The following is a 23,403-nucleotide window of genomic DNA, read 5'->3' on the forward strand; positions in this document are numbered from 1 at the left end:
GTCTGAAACATTAGAATCCTTGTGAGGATGAACTGTGTGAGACATCAATACAGAGGAGCCACAATAACTCACACTTCAGTTACTTGCTGAGTCAACTAACCTAGAATGATCTCCAGCCTTAAATACCTGACAATGCTCCCTAAATATATTTCAAATGCAATCACATCTTCAGTACAGTAAAAGCAGTCCACATAATGAAAATATAAAATTGATTTTCATGACAGAATGCCATTAGTGGACTGATACTGATCTCTATAGTTGCCAAAGTAGAACAAATATGAAGTACATTTTTACCAAAACTAATATAGTCTGACAACAATTGGAATGATATGGACTATATCACTAGATGGGATCCAAGGTGTTAAAATATTCAACATTCCCATGTTTAATATGCTGTGAGAAAAACTTAGACGATTTAAGCCACTATTATATTATATTTTCATTTTTTTTAATTATTAATTTGGTAACTGTATATTAAAATGACCAGTAATCTGCTTTCTCCATTCCAGAGAATTATGTAGGTTAATATGAATCACGTACAACTTTTTGATATATATATATAAGAGAATAACTGTAGTATCTCTATCTCTCTTTCTTTTTCTAGGTGGCTTAGGGGAGCATGCCATATCCAAGAAGAAAGGATCACTTTATCAGCTTATAGACAGAATAAGAAGATTTGGCCATGGTATTTACTTGAACTATTTCAATTCACAGACTCTCTGACATAGTATACAAGACCTACTTAACCATCTGGGAACTGTCCTCATGATGTACTGTATAATATTGTGATTATCAAATACTGTTGCATTTATAAAGTTGTTATGCATATATAAAGTGCACTTCCTGTTAATGCACAATGTAGTGTTCCTCGACAGTAAATAAGAGTAAAACATAAATCTAAACCATGTTAAAAGTGCCAGATACTTCTCAAATGATTGATTCCTTGGTAATGTATGTTAATTTCAGGGCTTTAAAAATCTTTCCAACCACAAAGTCTTGTTTTTAAGTTTTTGATGAGAGACTTTAGAATTCAGTACTGAAATTATAGATACAAGTCAACAACAAGAAAGATTGTCTCACTAATTACATTTGCAGACAATGGGAGAAAAAACACAACAAATGAAACTGGGAGCACAAAATCCTCAGGGAAAAGCAAGAAAAGCAGAGTTCCCAGAGCTGCAACTTCTCGCGCTGAGAGAATATGGCCTGGAGGCGTCATTCCGTATGTTATTGGAGGCAATTTCACTGGTGAGCTACTTTGCTTTTGTTGAATTAAAGGATAAATGTGTTTATAGAAGATGAACCGGGATATAAATATGCTATAATTTATAGTGCCTTGTAAATCGGCTGGGGATTTTGTTATGATATAATGTGTAGATGTTTAATGATTTGTTATGACCTTTAAAGCTCATAAAAGTTGTTGTACTGGACTGCAAGTCACCTTTTACTGTCCACAGACCAGAGATAATTAACATTTGATAATAAGAGACAGAGGCCATGGCGATGTAAGGTTTCCTGCCTTGGTGGACCAACCTTCTCAGGTGGTTAGAAAGTGTCTATTTTCTCATCCAATCCCTAGCCTTATGTTTTGAAACATATTAAATAGGTGCAACGTGCTACTTGTGTTGAATTGTGTAGTGATTTTTACTGAGACTATCAGCCCCATTTGTTTCTGGCTAAACTTCATTGTTTAGTGTTCTTTCACAACTCATCTAGCTCGCTGTCCCCGATGCAAACACTTACCTAGCAGCAGGTACATGGGTCCTGTTCCTGTTCAGGTCAGACAGAATGATAGACGTTACTAATACACAGCTACTTGGTAAAGTTCAATACAAAAACACCACCTCTACAGTATAGATATTTGGATTCTAAACTTGAATGCCTTGAAAGAAAAAGTTTGTGTTTTGATAATATAAATAAAATATAAATAAAAATTTATATTAAAATATTAAAATATATTTTTTTGAGGGGGTAGGAATGTTGGCATTTTTTTAAACATTGTGAAAATATAAATATAATATTTTTGTAAACAGTTTAGCAAGACGCCATTGTCTCTGTGTAATGTGCATGGTTGCAACACTAGGCACCAGTTAGGATGTGCTCTGCAGGCTCACAGAGGTTTGGGATTTTAGAAAAGTTTACTTGATTTTAAAAAACGTTTATTTTTTTTGTGTTTGTTTAATACAATTATGGCTGCTCTGTGACTGCCCGTGTTTACATTTTTCAGTCACTATATTTCTTTAGCATAGCTCACAGTGCTGTTTTTTTCACCCCAAAATCACAATTATTTATATTTATTAAAAAAGGTAGCATTTCTCTGTTTTGCCTACGCTTGCCTCAGTAAATTCATTGCAGATTTTTTAAAAATTATTAAATCGTTTTGATCGCTACATTTTGATTGCTACGTTTCTAGCTGTCTGATTGTGAGATAAGACTTTTGTAAATAATAAGTTAAACTAATAATTTCTTACAATGTTCTACTACTGTAGCTCTTAATAATAATAGTTTTGATTGTGTATTTTGTTTGATATTGGTGATGCTTTCTCTGCATTGTAATTGTTTGACAAAAAAAAAACTTTTTCAGTTATTGTTCATTCCACTTTGTTGTTAATGGTTAATGTAAATAGTTCTATTGTTTTTAGTAGATCTTTGTAGAAAGTGTAGCGGTCTGTTAAATTTCTGTTTCAAGGTGAGTTATAGTCTTTCGGTAATTAAAACTGTCCTTTTCCAAGTGCAAATTAACTCCTGATAAATTATGACAGTTAACACGGATTTGCTTTTGAATTCCCACGCAACAAAATAAATAGTCACAAGAAGCACTGCTCGTTAAGATGTTAACATTATTTCGTAAATCAACAATTTCTGAAATCACGTTAGCATGATTATTTGATAACGAGATAAGCATAACGACCTCTTGAAAATGCCAAAATCAATGCTACATATCGATTTGTTGATTAACACTGGAGTTATCATTTACCAACTTTTGAAAATCCTGCCCACAAAATCCAACTAATTCCAGACAAAGTAAACTGAAATCACTACAGGTAATATGGGAGGTAATATGAGTAGTATTACAAAAGGTTCCACATCTTGTTAAACTAGCCCATGTTAGATGCTTCATATATAGGGAGAGCACCCTCGGCAACTGTTAACATTAACATTTGTGCAACAATACAGCACCAAAAGAAAATAGGCAAAAGCAGGTGGAAGCAGTACGAATCTACTTTTTTTTTTTTTGTCAATTTACAATTGAAAAAATCCACAAATTCAAACTTCAGTACTGAAGATGATCCAATTCAAATATAACTATTTTTCTCTAGATGTTATTCAGATTATTGTGTTTTCTTAAATTAATCCTGTGAAGGGGTTCAGCTGATATAATTGATGTCTAGACTTGAATGGAGATGTATCAACCACCGCCTTTTAACCTGAGAGGAAACATATTTACTTAGTACTCCTAGGTTTGAAAGAAAATGTAATAAATGTTCATGTTACCCATAGAAGAAATTCTAAACCAAGCCTAGACGTTGCTTAATTTTTATGCCAAAGGGTACTATCGTGTTAAATCCCATCTTACATGGAAATTTATGTTTGATTAGATCTGAGGTTAAATGTTATGTTATAGAATGTAACCCACATTTCCTATTGTTTAAATGAGTGATTTAATTCCTTCAGGCAGTCAGCGAGCTATGTTCAAACAGGCCATGCGACACTGGGAAAAACACACATGTGTTACTTTCATGGAGCGGACGGATGAGGAAAGTTACATTGTCTTCACATACAGGCCTTGTGGGTAAGTGTGGGTCAGTTCCAGTCAGGATTTGTTAATCTTTGTGGTAAAGTCATGAAGCAGGCTTGATGCTTCTGTAACTTAAAGCTCTGCTTTTCTGCATACAGTGTTGCCTGTAATTGAAATCACCAAAACAGTTGTCTTTTGATCATGCTCCATCATTTATGCTTTTTATTTTCTGTTTTTTGACCTTTGTAGTTGCAAGATATTTTTTCCTAAAAAGGGTTTTGCACATATATGTTGCTTTCCAAAGAGCAGCTTTCCCTAATTCAGACTTTACTTTGGGTGCAGGTTAGCTGTGGTATTGTACTACATACCCATTATTCCATATTTCATGATCTTTAATGCACAGAAATGGGATTGGACCTATGGTTGATATCGTTTTTGAAGGAATACACAACTAATTGTCCAGCACTCTGACTCTCCAATACATTAGGTACCATTTTTTTAGAAGATTAAATTTCAGGTTTGTGCCTTAAGCATACTTAAACCTCTGAACCCTGGTTCCAATGACCATCCTTCATATTTTACAAATTAAGAGTAAGGAATTTTCAAGATTAATGAGACCTAGACTTTTTATACACATCTTAGTCGTATGCTACAGCATCTAATGCAAGAACATAATAACATAAGAAAGGTTACAAACGAGAGGAGGCCATTCGGCCCATCTTGCTCGTTTGGTTTAGTAGCTTATTGATCCCAGAATCTCATCAAGCAGCTTCTTGAAGGATCCCAGGGTGTTGGCTTCAACAACATTACTGGGGAGATTTTCTTTTCTGAATGCCCCTTTATCTAATCTCCATTTGTCACCCCTGGTCCTTGTTTCTTTTTTCAGGTCGAAAAAGTCCCCTGGGTCGACATTGTGAATACCTTTCAGAATTCTGAATGCTTGAATCAGATCGCTGTGTAGTCTTCTTTGTTTAAGACTGAATAGATTCAATTATTTTAGCCTGTCTGCATATGACATGCCTTTTAAACCAGGAATAATTCTGGTCGCTCTTCTTTGCACTCTTTCTAGAACAGAAATATCCTTTTTGTAGCGAGGTGACCAGAACTGAACACAATATTCTAGATGAGGTCTTACTAATGCATTGTAAAGTTTTAACATTACTTCCCTTGATATAAATCTAGATTCCTTCTTCAATTTCAGTACCTCCCATATGGTATTTATAATGGACATTTTTATTGCCTGCATGCAGTACCTTACAGTTTTCTCTATTAAATGTCATTTGCCATGTGTCTGCCCAGTTCTGAATGCTGTCTAGGTCATTTTGAATGACCTTTGCTGCTGCAACAGTGTTTGCCACTCCTCCTATTTTGGTGTTGTCTGCAAATTTAACAAGTTTGCTTACTATACCAGAATCTAAGTCATTAATGTAGATTAGGAAGAGCAGAGGACTTAATACTGATCCCTGTGGTACTCTACTTGTTACCTCGCTCCGTTTTGAGGTTTCTCCTCTAATCAGTACCTTCTGTTTTCTACATGTTAACCACTCCCTAATTCATGTCCATGCATTTCCTTGAATTCCTAATGGTTCAGTTTGAGAATAAATCTTTTGTGCGGGACTTTGTCAAAAGCTTTCTGGAAATCTAAATAAACCATGTCCTATGCTTTGCAATTATCCATTGTCGATGTTGCATCCTCAAAAAAATCAGGCAGGTTAGTTAGACACAATCTCCCTTTCCTTAAACCATGCTCACTGTCTCCCAGGATATTGTTACCATATAGGTAATTTTCCATTTTGGATCTTATTATAGTTTCCATAAATTTCCATATAATAGAAGTCAGGCTTATTGGTCTGTAGTTACCTGGTTCGGTTTTGTCTCCCTTTTTGTGGATCTGTATTACGTTTGCAATTCTTCAGTCTGTCGGTACAACCTCTGTGTCAAGAGACTGTTGCATGATCTTGGTTAGCGGTTTGTAAATAACTGAAAAAAAGGTGAAATACCCTCTATTTTAGGATTACTAGTTACCTGTCTTTGATCATTAATGCTTTTCCTGAATGCTTCACCGCAGAATGTCCAATGGCAGCCTAGTGCAGCTTGAACCCTTTAAATGTAAATGAGCTAGCTAAAAATTATATACAGTACTGTGCAAAAGTTTTAGGCAGGTGTGAAAAAATGCTGTAAAGTAAGAATGCTTTCAAAAATAGACATGTTAATAGATTATATTTATCAATTAACTAAATGCAAAGTGAGTGAACAGAAGAAAAATCTAAATCAAATCCATATTTGGTGTGACCACCCTTTGCCTTCAAAACAGCATCAATTCTTCTAGGTACACTTGCACAAAGTCAGGGATTTTGTAGGCATATAGTCAGGTGTATGATTAAACAATTATACCAAACAGGTGCTAATGATCATCAATTCAATATGTAGGTTGAAACACAATCATTAACTGAAACAGAAACAGCTGTGTAGGAGGAATAAAACTGGGTGAGGAACAGCCAAACTCAGCTAACAAGGTGAGGTTGCTGAAGACAGTTTACTGTCAAAAGTCATACACCATGGCAAGACTGAGCACAGCAACAAGACACAAGGTAGTTATACTGCATCAGCAAGGTCTCTCCCAGGCAGAAATTTCAAGGCAGACAGGGGTTTCCAGATGTGCTGTCCAAGCTCTTTTGAAGAAGCACAAAGAAACGGGCAACGTTGAGGACCGTAGACGCAGTGGTCGGCCAAGGAAACTTACTGCAGCAGATGAAAGACACATCATGCCTACTTCATTTCGGATTCGGAAGATGTCCAGCAGTGCCATCAGCTCAGAATTGGCAGAAAACAGTGGGACCCTGGTACACCCATCTACTGTCCGGAGAAGTCTGGTCAGAAGTGGCCTTCATGGAAGACTTGCGGCCAAAAAGCCATACCTCCGAGGTGGAAACAAGGCCAAGCGACTCAACTATGCACGAAAACACAGGAACTGGGGTGCAGAAAAATGGCAGCAGGTGCTCTGGACTGATGAGTCAAAATTTGAAATATTTGGCTGTAGCAGAAGGCAGTTTGTTCGCCGAAGGGCTGGAGAGTGGTACACGAATGAGTGTCTGCAGGCAACAGTGAAGCATGGTGGAGGTTCCTTGCAAGTCTGGGGCTGCATTTCTGCAAATGGAGTTGGGGATTTGGTCAGAATTAATGGTCTCCTCAATGCTAAGAAGTACAGGCAGATACTTATCCATCAAGCAATACCATCAGGGAGGCATCTGATTGGCCCCAAATTTATTCTGCAGCATGACAACGACCCCAAACATACAGCGAAAGTCATTAAGAACTATCTTCAGCGTAAAGAAGAACAAGGAGTCCTGGAAGTGATGGTATGGCCCCCACAGAGCCCTGATCTCAACATCATCGAGTCTGTCTGAGATTACATGAAGAGAGAGAAGCAACTGAGGCTGCCTAAATGCACAGAAGAACTGTGGTTAGTTCTCCAAGATGTTTGGGCCAACCTACCTGCCGAGTTCCTTCAAAAACTGTGTGCAAGTGTACCTAGAAGAATTGATGCTGTTTTGAAGGCAAAGGGTGGTCACACCAAATATTGATTTGATGTAGATTTTTCTTCTGTTCACTCACTTTGCATTTTGTTAATTGATAAATATAAACTATTAACATGTCTATTTTTGAAAGGATTCTTACTTTACAGCATTTTTTCACACCTGCCTAAAACTTTTGCACAGTACTGTATATATATATATATATATATATATATATATATATATATATATATATATATATAACGCTTGTTTTAGAAAATGAACTTGAGTCAATAATGTAATAATATATTACAATTGCCCATCTAAATTATTGGGAGTTTTTTAAGTCTCACTGGGCAATGGGAGATTGAGGTCTTACATTTATTTATGTATTTATTTATTTGCATTTTTATAGCACTTTTTATACAGAAGTATCTCAAAGCACTGTACAGTACACAGTAAAAAAGATCAAACCACAATACATTTGTAAAACATATACTCATCTACCACAATCATACCATTTAAACAGTATAATACATATATATATATACACATATACACACATATGCATACGTAGATAATTATACTTACATACACACATCCATAATAATAATAATAATAATAATATATAATAATGCAGAAATATAAAAGTTACATTAAAACCCAGTAAGACAAGAAAGCCATTTCATAAAAGTAAGTTTTTAGTCTTGACTTAAAAACTGTAATGGCCCCAGCTTCCCTGACAGACGCAGGCAGAGCATTCCACAATTTACCCTCCAACTGGTGCTACAGTATCTAAACTGTTAGTCATGGAGGTGTTGTAGGTGTTAACCAACTCATCTACTGATACAGACCGAGTAACTGGCGATACATTTAATGCCTCACAGAACATTACAGTGGTTGATGAATTAACTGCCCTGGTTTTGATTGTACGATCGTAGCTCTTTGTAGTGTAAGGTAATTTAACCTCAAAAAGAATTGCAAGATGATCAGAAAGAGTAAGGTCAGTAGTTATAATATTTTGAACACCCAGGCCACGAGAAATTAATAAATCTAAAGTATGACCAAATCTAAGGAGTCCAATAATCCCAAAAATTCTGAACATTTAGAATCCGATATGGATGTCGATATGGATATTAAAATCACCCAATAGAAGAATCCTATCGTAGTTGACAGACAAAAGTGATAAAAACTCACTAAATTCAGTAAAAAATGATAAGTTTGACTTAGGTGGCCAATATATAATTGCAGCAAGAATGGGTATTTGATAAAGATTACTAAAACAAACACCACAAGGTCTGTTAAAAGGCAATACATACTGTGAGTGGTAAGATAGCCAAACTTTTTTTTTTTTTTAACATTCAGCACAGGGCACACCTCTTTAAATCCCCTCCCCTCCCCAGCTCCTATCAGGAGTCCTGATGAAATCAGGAGACTTGGCAGGTCTGCAATACTGAACTGGTGTTAGGCTGTGGAGAACAGCACTATTAAACGTATAGTAGAAATCATTTCAACAATAAGTAAGCTGCTTTGATGCATTTCCCCCTGGGAATATGGATGGGGGAAATGTAATGCACTGTATCAGTGAAACCTTAATCCTTCACAGACTTTACCAGATGTTGATTTCCATCACCAGTTACATTACACACTTAGTCAATTATCATTTTTTGTTTTTTGATGTCTATGTCAAACCCAGCAGTGTCTTAGAATCTCGTCAATATGTCAGTTTTGCTTAGCTGCCAACTCCACAGCTGGTTTAAATGCTGAAATATACATGCCCCTGAATCCAGCCAAACCAGATGAAGCTTTAATTGTGGCCAACTTGGGTTCAGGGGTTCATCTGGTTCAAATGATTGCATCTTTTGCAACTAGTTACCACTTGTCCCAAGAATTGCCAGAGAACGAGACTATAAATAATTATACCTTAAATATGTAACATGCTATACAGAGGTCATAATATTTGTCTCTCTCTTTACCATTTGTCACTCTTTCTGTGCTATCATTAATGAATAGCAAAGACTAAACAGAATTAACCACTTGTATAAATAGATGCAATCCTGAACTGGTGTCTGAGGTAATAAAGATTAAGTAGATCAGCAGTCCAGCTGCTTTACTCTCTTCTCTGACTCCAGGTTTGGCTGAGTTGATTTTCAAGATGGCTGTAAAGGTGGATAACTCGTTGGTCCAGGGAGACATGCAATATATCATATCACATTTTATAGGAGAGCTGTCTGATGAAAACAGATGTGCAAATCAAATATGTGATGTAATGTACATAAGTAGTCATTTGGTTTCAAATCCCTTAGTTATCACAATTTGAATCATGACTTAGTCTAATCTTGGCCTGCTGCCGAATTAAGAAAATGCTGTAAAAAAAATAAAAAGGTTGGGGTTTGTACCTTTGTGGTTAATGTTCAGATTTCTCCTCTTCTCTAATGGCTTGTTGGTTTGAGGGCTTTTTAGTACTTCTTGTCTGCGCTCCAGCAATATCCAAGGGGACAAGTGTGTTTTTTTTTTCTGCTAGGTTTACACGTCCTTTGAGAACATTGCCAACTCTGGAGCACTCTTGTTCAGGTTAACTGAGTCTGGCAAATCATCAATAGACATTCCACATAAATGCCTGTGGTAACCTCTGTTAGTATGTTTTATATGTAAAGAGATATTAGTCTCTTATGTTAGGTTTTTTATGAAGCTGAATCACTAAAGTAGATCAGATTTTGCAAAAGGCGAAGCCCGCAGAGCATTAGGAAGGGAAGCTGGCTGGTGTTACTGATCCCTCCTTTATTTCAATGGCAGGTGCTGCTCCTATGTGGGGAGACGAGGAAATGGTCCTCAGGCCATTTCTATCGGCAAGAACTGTGATAAGTTTGGAATTGTTGTGCACGAACTGGGACATGTGATCGGGTTTTGGCATGAACATACACGACCAGACCGGGAGGATCATGTAACCATTATTAGAGAAAACATCCAACCAGGTGAGATTCTGCAAAAGGACACCCAGCTGAGTGCCACTCCTGTTTGGCTCTTTGTCTGGAGTGATTATCAAATTTATAAAATGTGTGCAGACATATCATATGTTATCCTTGGCACTGTACACCTTACAAACCAAAGGAAAAAAGCATATACTGGAGCGTATCACAGTTTAGAAAACACATTTTTGAAAATGTAAGCATTTTGACAGTGACAGTATAGTATGTCTTGTATAGTGTGTGGGTGAAGTAAAGTAATTTATGGTAATTGAACAGCAGCACACAAAATAAATGTGATCCCTCTGAAATGTTATGCACTATAATGAGCAGTTTAGGTGCCTATTTGTAATTTTAAATATTACGCAGTAATAAATAAAAAAAGAATTATAATAACTTTAACTGATACACAAATAAGGGCATTCTGAAGCTTAGCAAGTTAGATGATTAAACAGCATCTTTGTTTATGATTTGTTTACAGGTCAGGAATACAACTTCCTGAAGATGGAACCTGGAGAAGTGAATTCTCTTGGGGAACAATATGACTTTGACAGCATCATGCACTATGCCAGGAACACCTTCTCAAGGTTGGAGTCTAAGGTTCCACATCTCTGAGCTTTAAAATAATATTATATTGTCTAAAAAAATGCTAGAAATGACAGGCAGCCTGAAAAGAAATCCCTGGGTTTAAATAATCAAGACATGTGTTTCCTTTGAAGGTTACACTAGGAACTTTACACTAGGCTCCAGAAAATCTTACCTATCAAAGTCTGACTGATCAATTGTCCGTTGTGGGTGTTTCCAGCCTGTTGCCACCAAACTGAAATATTCTTCATGACCTTTTTCACAAATTCCATTCAAATGTGTTGTAAGACAAATTAAATATCTTTGTGGATCTATCATGTTTACCCTTTAACTGATTTTTTTCCCCTAAAACCAACAACCATCAGAAAGGCCTACATTGGGATCCTGCACCATAGAATAAAATAAAAGTATTATGTACATGTAACCAGTTCGTGCATACCGGTATTTTAAAAAGATGTTGACAGAAGGCCTGATGTATAAGGGATTTTCTGAATTGCAGCAAAAATGTTAACAAAAAATATATAAATCAATATGTAACTAGAGCACAAAATGAGATGTTGTGTGTTTTTGTTCTAGGGGCATGTTTCTGGATACTATTCGTCCCTCCCGCGATGAAAATGGTATAAGACCTGCCATTGGCCAGAGAACACGATTAAGTAAAGGAGACATTGCACAGGCAAGGAAGCTGTATAGATGTCCAGGTATTGCCATGTAAAAGTACACAAATTAGGATCAGTCTGTTAAGACATTTAATTTTTATATTCAACTTTGAAGAACTCCATCATACTCAACCCAGAGTGCTTTTGGTTCTTGATGTATAATTGAATTATTAAAGCTGTCCTTAAACAAGGAAGGTTGAGAATTGCCATTCTGCATGCCATTATTTTCTCGGACAAACCTCCCCCATAGCATTTCAGTAACACATGTAGCAATGTGACAGCCATTTCCCTTCAGCTAATGTTAGTCAAGTTCACTGCTGCAATGAGAATGTCAAATGTACCTTTGATTTCCATTTCAGTCAGTACAATCAGTCAAACAAGTGCTTGTTAGTCAAGCCCCTCTAAAGAACACAAAAAATATACAATGACCTTGTTCTGATTTATACATAGAACCCGTTTACATATGCGTCAATGCTTTTCATTTGAGCTTTTGAACCCTTGGGCATTCAATTTAACCACACAAAAATATTAAGAAAGCTGATGGAAATAATAGTATTTCTTTTATTTGGAGGACAATTTTTTGGAAAAAAAACAAACAAAACAAAACAAAATTTTGATTAAAATCCTGAGATGTTGAATTGCCTCCATTGGTTTAACAGTGTGTGAAAAGCAGGTGCCATGGCATAGTTAACCTGTCCCATTCCATTTGTTCAAAAATCTCCATTTGATATAAATGAGGGTTTAATGTGTTTGTAGCAAAGAAGGTATGTGAGACCCTGTTTCCCCTTTATGCATTCATTTATGATACTTATCTTCAAAATAAGTTTTCGGATAGTGACAGTCTTTTTCCAACCTCCTGTTAATTGTGAATCTGTACTCAGTGTCCTGTTTGTCTCCTGCACAGTAGAGAATCTGCTTTTCTCTGGGTTTACCTGATGGTCTGCCGCATGTTGAAATGCCGTATTTAGTGCTCAGCGTGAAGATTCCCCCACTGTTTCAGAGCCCTTGTCAGATCTAATCTCTCATTCAGTCTAACAAGGCAGCCTCCATTTTAAAGACGTATTGTCTTCCCTTTAAAAGCAGAGCCTCATCACTTGGCCTGTTTTATCTAAAGATATTCTCATCATCCATAATTCATTGAGATTATGATGATGCCTTGATTGCCTGCTGACTGTTGATGCTCTGTAATTGCAAGGTACTTCAGCTCTGATTACATTTTCATGGGGGAAAGGTTGGCCTTGTTCACGATCGGGCCAGCAATTCATCAGGTGAAATAACTTGTTGATCGAAAGCCATAAGGGTGGGTGGCTGCTGAGTGGCAGTCTAATTGAAGCTGTCATTAATTGAAGGGAAATGACAGCAGCTGATGCACCGCGGGTAGGAAAAGTATTAATCAATCCCCCAGGAGCTGGCAAAGTGATTGACAGGTGAAACTACAAGCGATAGGCTAATCACTCCTATGAGAAACAGAATTGTATTTTTTAAGCACCCTAAATAAATGTGTATATTGTTAGGCTGTCTATCATAAGCAATTCCATACTACCAGTTGTATTGCTGTCACATTTTTTATTAATTCCTTAACAAGTTACACAAGTCAGCTCTCTAAAACTGCACTGTGTTTTAAAATCTATATTTTCTAATGCATGGGTGTTTTATTGTGCATTTGTAGTAGAAACTCTGGATGTCAGTTGTCTCAATGGAATTATTATTATTATTATTATTATTATTATTATTATTATTATTATTATTATTATTATTATTATTATTATTATTATTATTAGTAGTAGTAGTAGTAGTCATAGTAGTCGTGGTAGTAGTTGTAGTCGTAGTAGTATTAGTAAAGGATGTATTAGAAAATAAGGCACACTGAGACCATGACACTATAGATAAGATTAAATGTTTTGGAATACATCTACCATAATTTCAACATCATTTAAAATTGCATCTGCTCAGCAATATTACCTATAAGACAAACAAAATGAGTTCATATCAGTTTCAGTGGTGTAATGATAAATGGTTTGTTGCCTGACGCTGTATATTTTAAAGAATATGCAGTGCCCAATATAGACGATATGACAGCCACATTTTCCAATTTTTAGAAACTAAATTGTGTAGATAATCAAGATTTATGAATGCCAGTTTGCAGTATCAATCCAGGCAAACAAGTTAATTTATTTATCAAAAGACATAAATCCAGCAACTGACAAATAAATGAAACAAATTATTGTGTATGTTACAGCATGTGGAGAAACATTACAGGAGTCAACTGGTAATTTCTCATCCCCTGGATTCCCTAATGGATACCCCTCTTACACTCACTGTGTTTGGAGAATCTCAGTTACCCCAGGAGAAAAGGTAACCCTTCCTTCATTTCTGGTGTTTCAGAGATGCTTATTATGATCTGAAAAAAAGATACATTGTCTAAAGACATTTGTATAAAGGCATTTATCAAATACCTATACCGTATATGCCTATATGGGTGGTTGATTAGTTTACCATTAGTTAAACTAATCAATTAGCATTAACTGAGATAAGCCCATAGCTTTTTGCCTGCCACTTGTCGTAAGGATCACTTTTATCTTCTGCATGGATCTAAGGGAGTATGGATGATATTGTTTAATCTGCAATGCATCAGTGGGGGTAGGGGCAAGCTTTGGAGAAACCAACCCTTCAGCACCGGGGGTCCTGCAAGCAGACACTAAAAACATAAAATAAAAAGCTTACAGATTGTAGTCAGTGAAAATAGTCTACAAAAAATGGCAGTTTAATGGAAATCATGCCTTGTTTTACAAAAAATCTAAAGACAAAATCAAACTGGTATTTGCATTGCCAAGGTTGTCAGGCACTAAACATAAAACATGTTTTTTAACCCTGTTTATTGATTTTCCTTGATTTTCTCAAAAAAGACAAAATAATATACACAACTAAAGCATTACTTTGAGACAGATAGCCAGAGCAGAACAAAACGCAAACACATATGTCTTGTAGTAAATAATAACAAAAACATGATATCCCCTTTAGCAGGTCTAAAGGCTTGTATATTTAATAACATCACCTTAAAGTGCAGTGTTGGCAGAATTGCCAGGACTATGCTTAGTGGAGCAAATCTGATTGAAAAACCTTGTTGTGAAACAAAATGTTTCATCAAGCCTTATTGACAAATAAACCATTTTCCCTATCCAAGCAAATTTCCTTACAGAAAGTCGTTGCAACAGTCACTCAGCAATGACCATTTTGGCCGTGAGTCTTGCAGTACGGCAGAGAAGCTTAAAGCTATGCATTCTGAGTGACCCTCTGCTGTCCCAGCCAGAGCCAAACCAATGCATTATTTGCATTCAGCCTTCAATGGCACAGCAGAATGTGCTTACATAGCCAATATTTTCTGAATCTTGCTGACACACATCCATTGATTGTCCTCTCCAGGGAGACTGGGCCATCCTGTCCCCTTGAACTGCAGGCTGCCTCGTCCCTTTGGCTCCAGAATTCTGCAGTGTTGCAGAAGGCTCCTTTTCAAAGCCTGCCCGTCTCCAATAACCCAGCAATTACTCTTCCTTTGATTTTTGCTACTAATCAACATATCTTTTTTCAGCTTTTTTCTTTTGATCTTATAATTATTGGGAGCAGCATCACCTGCTGAGGCTGGGGACAGCTTACTGACCAGTAAGATTAATGCTAAAATACATGCTCTTATTTATTATTATTATTATTATTATTATTATTATTATTATTATTATTATTATTATTATTATTATTATTATTTCTTAGCTATATATATATATATACACACACACAAAATTTAAGTCAGAAGATCATGCTTGGGGTCTGTAATTGAAGCCCAGTGTGGTGCTCAGTATGCAATCAGCTATCACTGATTACAAGAGCACTGTAAAAAAGACACCCCCCTCCTTCTGAAATAACCTCCCTCGACATACAGGGTAAGCAGGAATTAAAGATCAAGTATACACTTCTCTCTCATAACCTAGCACAATTTAAGAAAAAAATAAGGACTTCACTATTCGGGGGTTATTCAAGTTCAACTCACTTACTTTAACTGAATGAATTAAAGTACTGGAAAAGAAATAGCTATACCATATGCAATGTATTAACGTGAATTCACACGTTTAACAGTTGGCCTGTACATGCCAACAAAATCAGAACCGAGCAACACAATTCATTGTGTATCCCTGTACTGAGAATTTACAATGACGCACCTCTGAGGAGTTCACATATGTGAAGTGGCGTCTCAGGCATCTTTTTTCTTTTATATTCCTTTGAAGCTTTTCAATATGAATTTTACACATTCAGCTGTTAACTGTGCAACAGCTGCAGGGAATAAATAAGATATTAGCATCTTAAAATCAACAGATTAAAGAAACACCTTCTGACTGATCATTTAGAATAAAATAATAAAAGTATGAAGCAATCCGCTTCATACCCAAATAATATATTTTAAAGTTACGAATGGAAAAAAAAGTAACGTCATCAAATGATACCTCTAGGATTTAAAATTGTGTATGTGCCTGAAAGATTACGTAAACATACCTCACTGTTAGTTTCTGATGGGTTTACGCAATTCGTTGTCTTTACCCCTGTAAACTGTTCCAGAGGGATTTTTTGGCTACTGAAGAAAATTGCAATGTTTAAATTGCATGGCCAAAAACGTCACTAAATAATTGCAGTATTTGTATTGCCAAAGACCGACTAAAAAGCTACAAAATCACTGGGGTGGAGCAGGGGGTGGAGATATTATTTATTATAACATTGACGCTGATGCTATTACTTCTACGTGTGATTTAGTTTGCTGCCCTGGGGTTGAAAGTGTGAAGCAATTGTTTGGAATCATCAACTGTAAATGTAGTAAGACTGGTGTTCAAACTCTAACTCTTTTTTTTTACCATATGTTGTAATTAATGAATGTTTTAGAAAATGCCGTTTGAAAATGTAGCTTTGGTGACAGAAGTGTTCTGTACAAGTATTCTCATACTGCCTAGTTACCAGAAGTACCAACATATTTGTGCCAACTAATGGGTTTTTTGGTTTTATTTATGACAGCTGAAAGTCTGCTTCCTTGCTCAGAATAACACTGAATTCAGCGAAGATAGCGTTACAGATTTCAGCTGATAGTCTCGTCTGTCTTTTTCCTTTATTTAATTGTAACCCTGACCGCCAATGTTAGGAATAAAAAACGTAGCAACACATATCGGTTCAAACATTTAAAAGAATGTCAAATATGAGGGTTTGTTTAGGCCTGTGATGTGTGTTCTTGAACAGCAGTACATACAATAAAAGTTATTTGGACTTTTCACTGGACACAACTTTCTTTAGGTATATTTATATACCTACTATATTTTGTCTTGGAAACCAACCCACTGATATGCAACTGGTAGGGGGTCCTGGTGTAGCTTTATGTAGGGGAAATAATTATTGTAAATAAAACACACAAAAAGAAAATGTATTTATTTTTCTATATCTATTTGTCTTCCAGATTGTCCTGAACTTCACAATAATGGATCTTTACAAAAGCAGTTTGTGCTGGTATGACTACATTGAAGTCAGAGACGGCTACTGGAGGAAAGCACCCTTACTTGGTAATAAATGTTTTTTATTATTATTATTTTGCATTTGTACTAACTTACATATCCTAGAAGGTGTTGTAACTACAACATCCCTAACTGTTATATATGAAACATGCTATGCAGTTTTGAAAACTTTCATAATGTAAGCCTTAATGGGTATGGATATGCAAATCTTATACTAACTTATTATTATTATTCGTTTATTTAGCAGACGCCTTTATCCAAGGCGACTTACAGAGACTAGGGTGTGTGAACTATGCATCAGCTGCAGAGTCACTTACAATTACGTCTCACCCGAAAGACGGAGCACAAGGAGGTTAAGTGACTTGCTCAGGGTCACACAATGAGTCAGTGGCTGAGGTGGGATTTGAACCAGGGACCTCCTGGTTACAAGCCCTTTTCTTTAACCACTGGACCACCCGGCCTCCTAACTTATACTAATGGTTGAATTATGTTAATGTTTTACTAAATTGTATGGATCTGTAACGTGTGTGTGTTTATTACATTCAAGGAAAGGTGCTTCATTTTTAATTGAAACATTATCAGACAATCGATTAGGTAGTTGGGTAGCCTACATGATTGTTTGAAAATCCCTTCATCATATTCTAATTTACATGTCTAAAAATTATGAAAAAATAAAATGTGTAAACTTAGTTCATTAGAAATAGTTTGAGAATCAAGCCCTATTTGAATTGAGACACCTTGACTTGTCTGAAATAGGTTGTCTTCTAACTTACAAGCCTAGGCCTTACACATTTAACAGGGCATGACTTTCAAAATGAGAACCACTTAAAAAAAGCTGTGATACTGTTGAGGACCCCTTTAAATGTATCAGTCCCTCTCCATGAAACACTTTTCTGTAAACAAAGAGAATGTGATTTATGTGGCTTGAGCTGAAGTAAGGGAACACATATTGCTTCTTTCTTTTTATTAAAGGTGATTTTGGCCATGAAGACCAAATGTAATTTCCTCACAGCAGGAATGAAATTTAAAGTTAATTGGAATCTACAATCGCTTCAATTTTTGAAGTGATGAGACGTTCTCACATGTCAGTGTCAAACATATTTGATCTCCATTGGCCAAAAAAAAAAAAGAAAAGTGAAAATTTAAGCAGCCTTTGTCTTTTACAGGTAGATTCTGTGGGGACAAAATCCCTGCGGTTTTGACATCTACAGAGAGTCGGATGTGGATAGAGTTCCGCAGTAGCAGTAACTGGGTGGGGAAAGGCTTTGCTGCTGTCTATGAAGGTATTCTAATGATGATGTATTATACAGTCATAAAATAAAGCAATACAGAATGACAGTATGCTCACTATAATGTAAAATAGAATTAATAATATGTTAGTGTAAATCAAACATGAATGTTTTATTTATTTATTGTGTATATCTCCTCCTAATTATTTAAAAAAAAAAAAAAATGGTTATCATTATTTAAATACATTTCAGCATAAAACACATGATTCCTCTTATATATGTAACACATCATTTTATGTCTAACTTTGTGGACCCGAAGGGGATATTGTGCATTAGTATAGTAGCGATATATTTGAAAGTATCAGTAGTGGCTGGTCTTCACATCATTAAAGTAGATGTTGTAGAGGAAATACATTCGACATATTTGAAACAGGACAGTCCTCAAAAACTTTGGAGTTTAATGGGAACTATCTGATTTCCAAAAAAAAAAAAAAGGATTCTGGTCCTTGGGAGTTTGTTGTAAAGAGAGTTGACTGTAGAAATAGTGTTAACCTCTGACTGCTGTATAATATCCTAAATACAGGGTCTTGGAGAAGAATGCTTAATTCAGTGCAGTGAGCATATAATATGACTTCTGAACCAGGAAGCCTGCCAACCAGATTTGAGTCTCCTGACAACCATGTTCTAAATCAATTTTTATCAGCCATCTGTGGAGGTGAGATCAGCAAAGACGCGGGCCAGATTCAATCCCCCAACTATCCAGATGACTACAGACCAATGAAGGACTGTGTATGGAAGATAACAGTGTCAGAAAACTACAATGTGGGATTAAGCTTTCAGGCTTTTGAGGTAAAAGCTTTGAATTGTTCTCTTTTTCTAAGACCTTAGGAGCACTGGGTTATTATCAGTTGATTACTTCTTAGCTACTTCCCTCACCTCTCTGGCTTCCTTTTATCAGAGCACCACACACGTACACAAGCACACACACACACACACACACACGTTACAATATATTCAAATAAATGGTCCCTCTGCTTCTCTTTGCAACTTACTTATAAGCAGAGCCTCGTCTTAGAACAAGTTTCAAGGAAATCACTGGTGTTTTGTGATATGTTATCTCTGTCTATCAGTTTTCTTCCTTCCCTAAATGGTCAGCAGTGGCAGAGTAAGCAATGAAAAAACAGTACCAGCATGAGACAATGGAAGATGACCATCTCAGCAACAGTAATCCCATTGAGTGGCATAATCTGTAAATCAGATTACTGTGTGTGTTTGTCTGTTTAGAGCGTGTTCTAATTACAGAACATCATTCTATTCTTGTTCTTGAATAAAGTGAACAAATAAAAAAATTAGAGCCTCATGTGTGTGTAGAAAAACCATAATTCTATCAAAACCTAGTATAGGCAGAGCATAATAATTTCTTATAAAGTTAAGTAAAGCATTGTATTTTATGGTTTACCTTATTCAGCCTATATATTTTGATGTATGTGTTTTCCCAGCACTATTAACCCCATGACCCGAACAACTTTGAACAAAAAATAATGACGCATTATAGCACATGAAATATGTCATAAATAAGAAATTGTACATATTTGCCTCTAAATGCAAACAAATTAAAATTGATGCTTCTAGTCTTTCCCCCCTTAACAGTGACTTTTGGTCTTATGAGGTACCAATTTATGAGGAATCAATTCACAAGGGCCTTTTGATTACCGTGCAAAGCTGCCCAGTCGCAGGTGACTGCCTTTTTGCTTTTTTGCCACTGTACACATCTGTTACGTCTGCCAAAGATTTTTCAGTATGAAAAGTGGTTCAATTACACTAGCTGGCAAACTTTTGTCAACATTCTTGCTGTTGAAAATATGTTAAATTTGTCATGCGTGTTTTTAAATGATCACTTTCCTTGAAACAAATAAGAAACACTAATACCAACCTTACAGAAAGTGCAGGACAGAAGTGAAAGTAAAGAGAAGAAAGAACCTTCATAGCTTCCACCGACTTGTGACGCACAGGACTTCCTCAGTGTACACAGTGTAGCGGAACTCCAGGTTCAGTCTCAGTCTATCCAGTGAAACATTGGCAACATTCATAGGAAACACACTGGCAAAGAACCATCGTTTCATTCACACAAATGTAAGGATTTAGAAGAGGGCCGCCTGTAGGCAGAATATGAGATTCCAACCCACACTACTCAGTTAGTACTGACACTTAGATGTTAAACACTTACATTTTAAAAGTTATGTGATCTTTAAGACACTGTTTATATTGGACAAGATCCCAGCCTTAAAACTGCTATATAAATGTTTTCATATGTTAATAATGGAGAAATCCACATGATGTAGAAATATTATATTGTTTTGAAAAAATCCAGGTGATTAAAGTTTAAGTAAGTAAAAATATAAGTAGTATTATTAATATCTATATTATCATATATTCTCTATAATAATACTGAATTGCATATTTTTTGCAATAGTACTATATTGTCAGTGTTTGAAAACCTACCATTTTCTCATCATTTTAACTGCAATAGTACAGTAATAGTACAGTAACTAATTTTGTTAAGGATTCCAGAATCCAGTATTTCTTGTTATGCAAGAGTTATTGAATATAAAAAAATGGGGGTACATTGGGATTATTATTAAAACCATGAGCGAATATGCTCTGATATAGATCTCTTGTATGTTCTGGCAGATCGAGAGACATGATAACTGTGCCTATGACTATCTGGAGGTGCGAGATGGGAGCACAGAGAACAGCCCTCTGATTGGCCGTTTTTGTGGCTATGATAAACCAGAAGACATCCGATCTACCTCAAATAAATTATGGATGAAATTCATTTCGGATGGAACAGTCAACAAGGCAGGATTTGCTGCAAACTTCTTCAAAGGTATAATCTTCATGAAATCAGACATTTTTGTTTTATTACTTCCACAAAAATATGCTTTTTTATCACCTGATTATACTGTATGATGTAAAACATATAAAACATATGTTTACATAGTTCAAATGTATATAAATGTATAGATATGTTAAGGAAGATAAATAAATAAATACATAAATGAATAAAAATAAGCACTTAGAAAATAAGCAATAAATAAATAAATAAATAAATAAATAAATAAATAAATAAAATAAGCAAAATATGCTTTTAATATGTTTATTGTTTATTGGTTTAGTAACTACGTGACTACTGTGTTAAACAGAAAGCCAGTAAATTGTGTTCAGCTGTATGTATTTAGAAATATAACAAATGCAATATGTTTCAGAAACTATGGGAACCTTTGTGGCAGTAGCACATGCATATTAAACCAATAGAGGTCTTGCTCAGATCTCCTATTTTAGGAAGGTTATACACGCTAGTGAGGGAATATTTATTTTTGCCAGAATTATCTTCAGACAGAAACATATGCTTAGTTGACAGTGTACTGTAGCTGCTATCTGATATAATTAAACTTTAAGAACTGAAATCAGTTGGTTTGGTAGCAATGTTTTTGATGGTTCCATGTTAACTTTAAAGTGCAGTTTTTATTACTATAAGAGCATTCAAACTGCACAGCTATAAAACTGTGAAATTTTAAAACAACCCCCCCCCCCCCATTAATTACAACGCTGTGATTCTCTTAATGTTACATAGTAAAACACAAATCATTACGAAAAGAAAAAAATGTATACACCAAGCATTATTTATTTCTTCTTGTGTATTTATTAATTTTAGGACACCTATTGTCTTGAAAAAGCTATGTGAAAAGGGTCAGTTTCCAGAATGCTTTCTATACAACACTACTACTCCCACCTTAATACCCAAACTCTCTGGCTCCAGACAACAGCTCTAATATATATAAAAATAAAAGGAATTATAACACAGCCTGGGGAACTAGGCAGGTCTGAATCCCAAATCCTCGGGTTTGATACTGCCATCTTTGAACGAGTTATTAGAAAGGGTAAGATAACAGATTTCTTCAGTCAGTACTTATTGCTTTGTGCTTTAGATAGTAACTCCAGAGGTTTAAGAAAAAAATAAATAAATCAAGTAGCAGTAAAAAAAATCAGGTCAGTCCTAACTGTATGATTATAAATAACTTTTGCAAGTATTGTGCATTTAAAATATGTCATACGCTTTACAAATCCAAAGTACACAAATAATAATGGCCTAATGAAAACGAATACATCTATTGAATAGTTATTATTGTAACCTTATAGAAATACATTATTTATTGTAACTGTAGTGAGGATGTACTGCTTTAACTTACCAGTGATGTTTTTGCTCAGAATAATCCCTCTCAGCCAGGAGTATTATGGTCTCAATTAGGTAGCCTCATGGATAAACTTTTAATAATAATGTAATAGAAAACCATAAGGTTGCAGATAACATGTCCTACAAAACATGTCCCAGGTCTGGATTTCCAGTCAGTCACGCAGTTATTCTGATTGTTACTGTGTCACAACCTCTCGCAGGTTCTTCTAAATTAGGACTGCAGCTGTCATCAGCTTTTGTTAGAAATGGCCAGATAAGACTTGTCTTTTCTCAGTTACAGGTCTTCAGTGTTTCTAAAGTGCGCCACTCAGCAGAAATAAACCATCTCAGACAGTAATAATGGTGTACACACAACTCCTTGCCCCCTTAGGGTAACATGCATTTATTATTTTACTGCCTCAGCTGAGGAAAACTATGGTTCTTAATTAATGTGCTCTGATTTCTTCCCTTCTTCACAGAGGAAGATGAATGTGCCAAACCTGACAATGGAGGGTGCGAACAGCGATGTGTGAACACACTGGGTAGCTACAAGTGTGCCTGCGATCCTGGCTATGAACTTGCTCCGGACAAGAAGAGTTGTGAAGGTACAGTACACATTCAGAACTGTATGCTGGTTCAATGAATACAACAAGGCTAATATATTTTGCCCCTGAAAGTTATTAACCTCATTGTAGTAAACTACTTGGGTGTTTTTATTACAAGTCATGCTTGAAGCAAGCAAGCAGCTGTCAAGACACAAACAGCCCTCCAATATTGCATTTCAAACTAGGTTAAACAGTATACATTATATATTATATATTCAAATGAAAGGAAGCTTTTAACATTGTATTTTAATCTCAGCATTTTGATTAGGTAAAACAAACAAACTGGAGCATTTACATTTCTACATCAGACCCCTTTCATGGAATTACAGAT

General features: G+C 35.8%; 1 protein-coding gene across 4 annotated transcripts in view; it reads left to right on the forward strand.

Annotated features, from left to right (window-relative positions):
• The window catches only part of tll1 (tolloid-like 1), a 77,725-nt gene that overhangs the window by 27,132 nt on the left and 27,190 nt on the right, over positions 1–23,403 (forward strand). For all 4 annotated transcript variants that reach the window (XM_059002658.1, XM_059002671.1, XM_059002663.1 and 1 more), the window contains 12 exons: positions 605–685; positions 1,096–1,248; positions 3,676–3,793; positions 10,051–10,229; positions 10,702–10,807; positions 11,382–11,506; positions 13,704–13,819; positions 16,950–17,052; positions 18,171–18,287; positions 18,937–19,082; positions 20,925–21,120; positions 22,947–23,072. In XM_059002658.1, coding sequence (XP_058858641.1) covers positions 605–685; positions 1,096–1,248; positions 3,676–3,793; positions 10,051–10,229; positions 10,702–10,807; positions 11,382–11,506; positions 13,704–13,819; positions 16,950–17,052; positions 18,171–18,287; positions 18,937–19,082; positions 20,925–21,120; positions 22,947–23,072 — 1,566 coding nt within the window. The remainder of the gene's footprint in view (positions 1–604; positions 686–1,095; positions 1,249–3,675; positions 3,794–10,050; positions 10,230–10,701; positions 10,808–11,381; positions 11,507–13,703; positions 13,820–16,949; positions 17,053–18,170; positions 18,288–18,936; positions 19,083–20,924; positions 21,121–22,946; positions 23,073–23,403) is intronic.

Source organism: Acipenser ruthenus, chromosome 2, assembly GCF_902713425.1.
Source record: "Acipenser ruthenus chromosome 2, fAciRut3.2 maternal haplotype, whole genome shotgun sequence".
NCBI classification, from domain to species: domain Eukaryota; kingdom Metazoa; phylum Chordata; class Actinopteri; order Acipenseriformes; family Acipenseridae; genus Acipenser; species Acipenser ruthenus.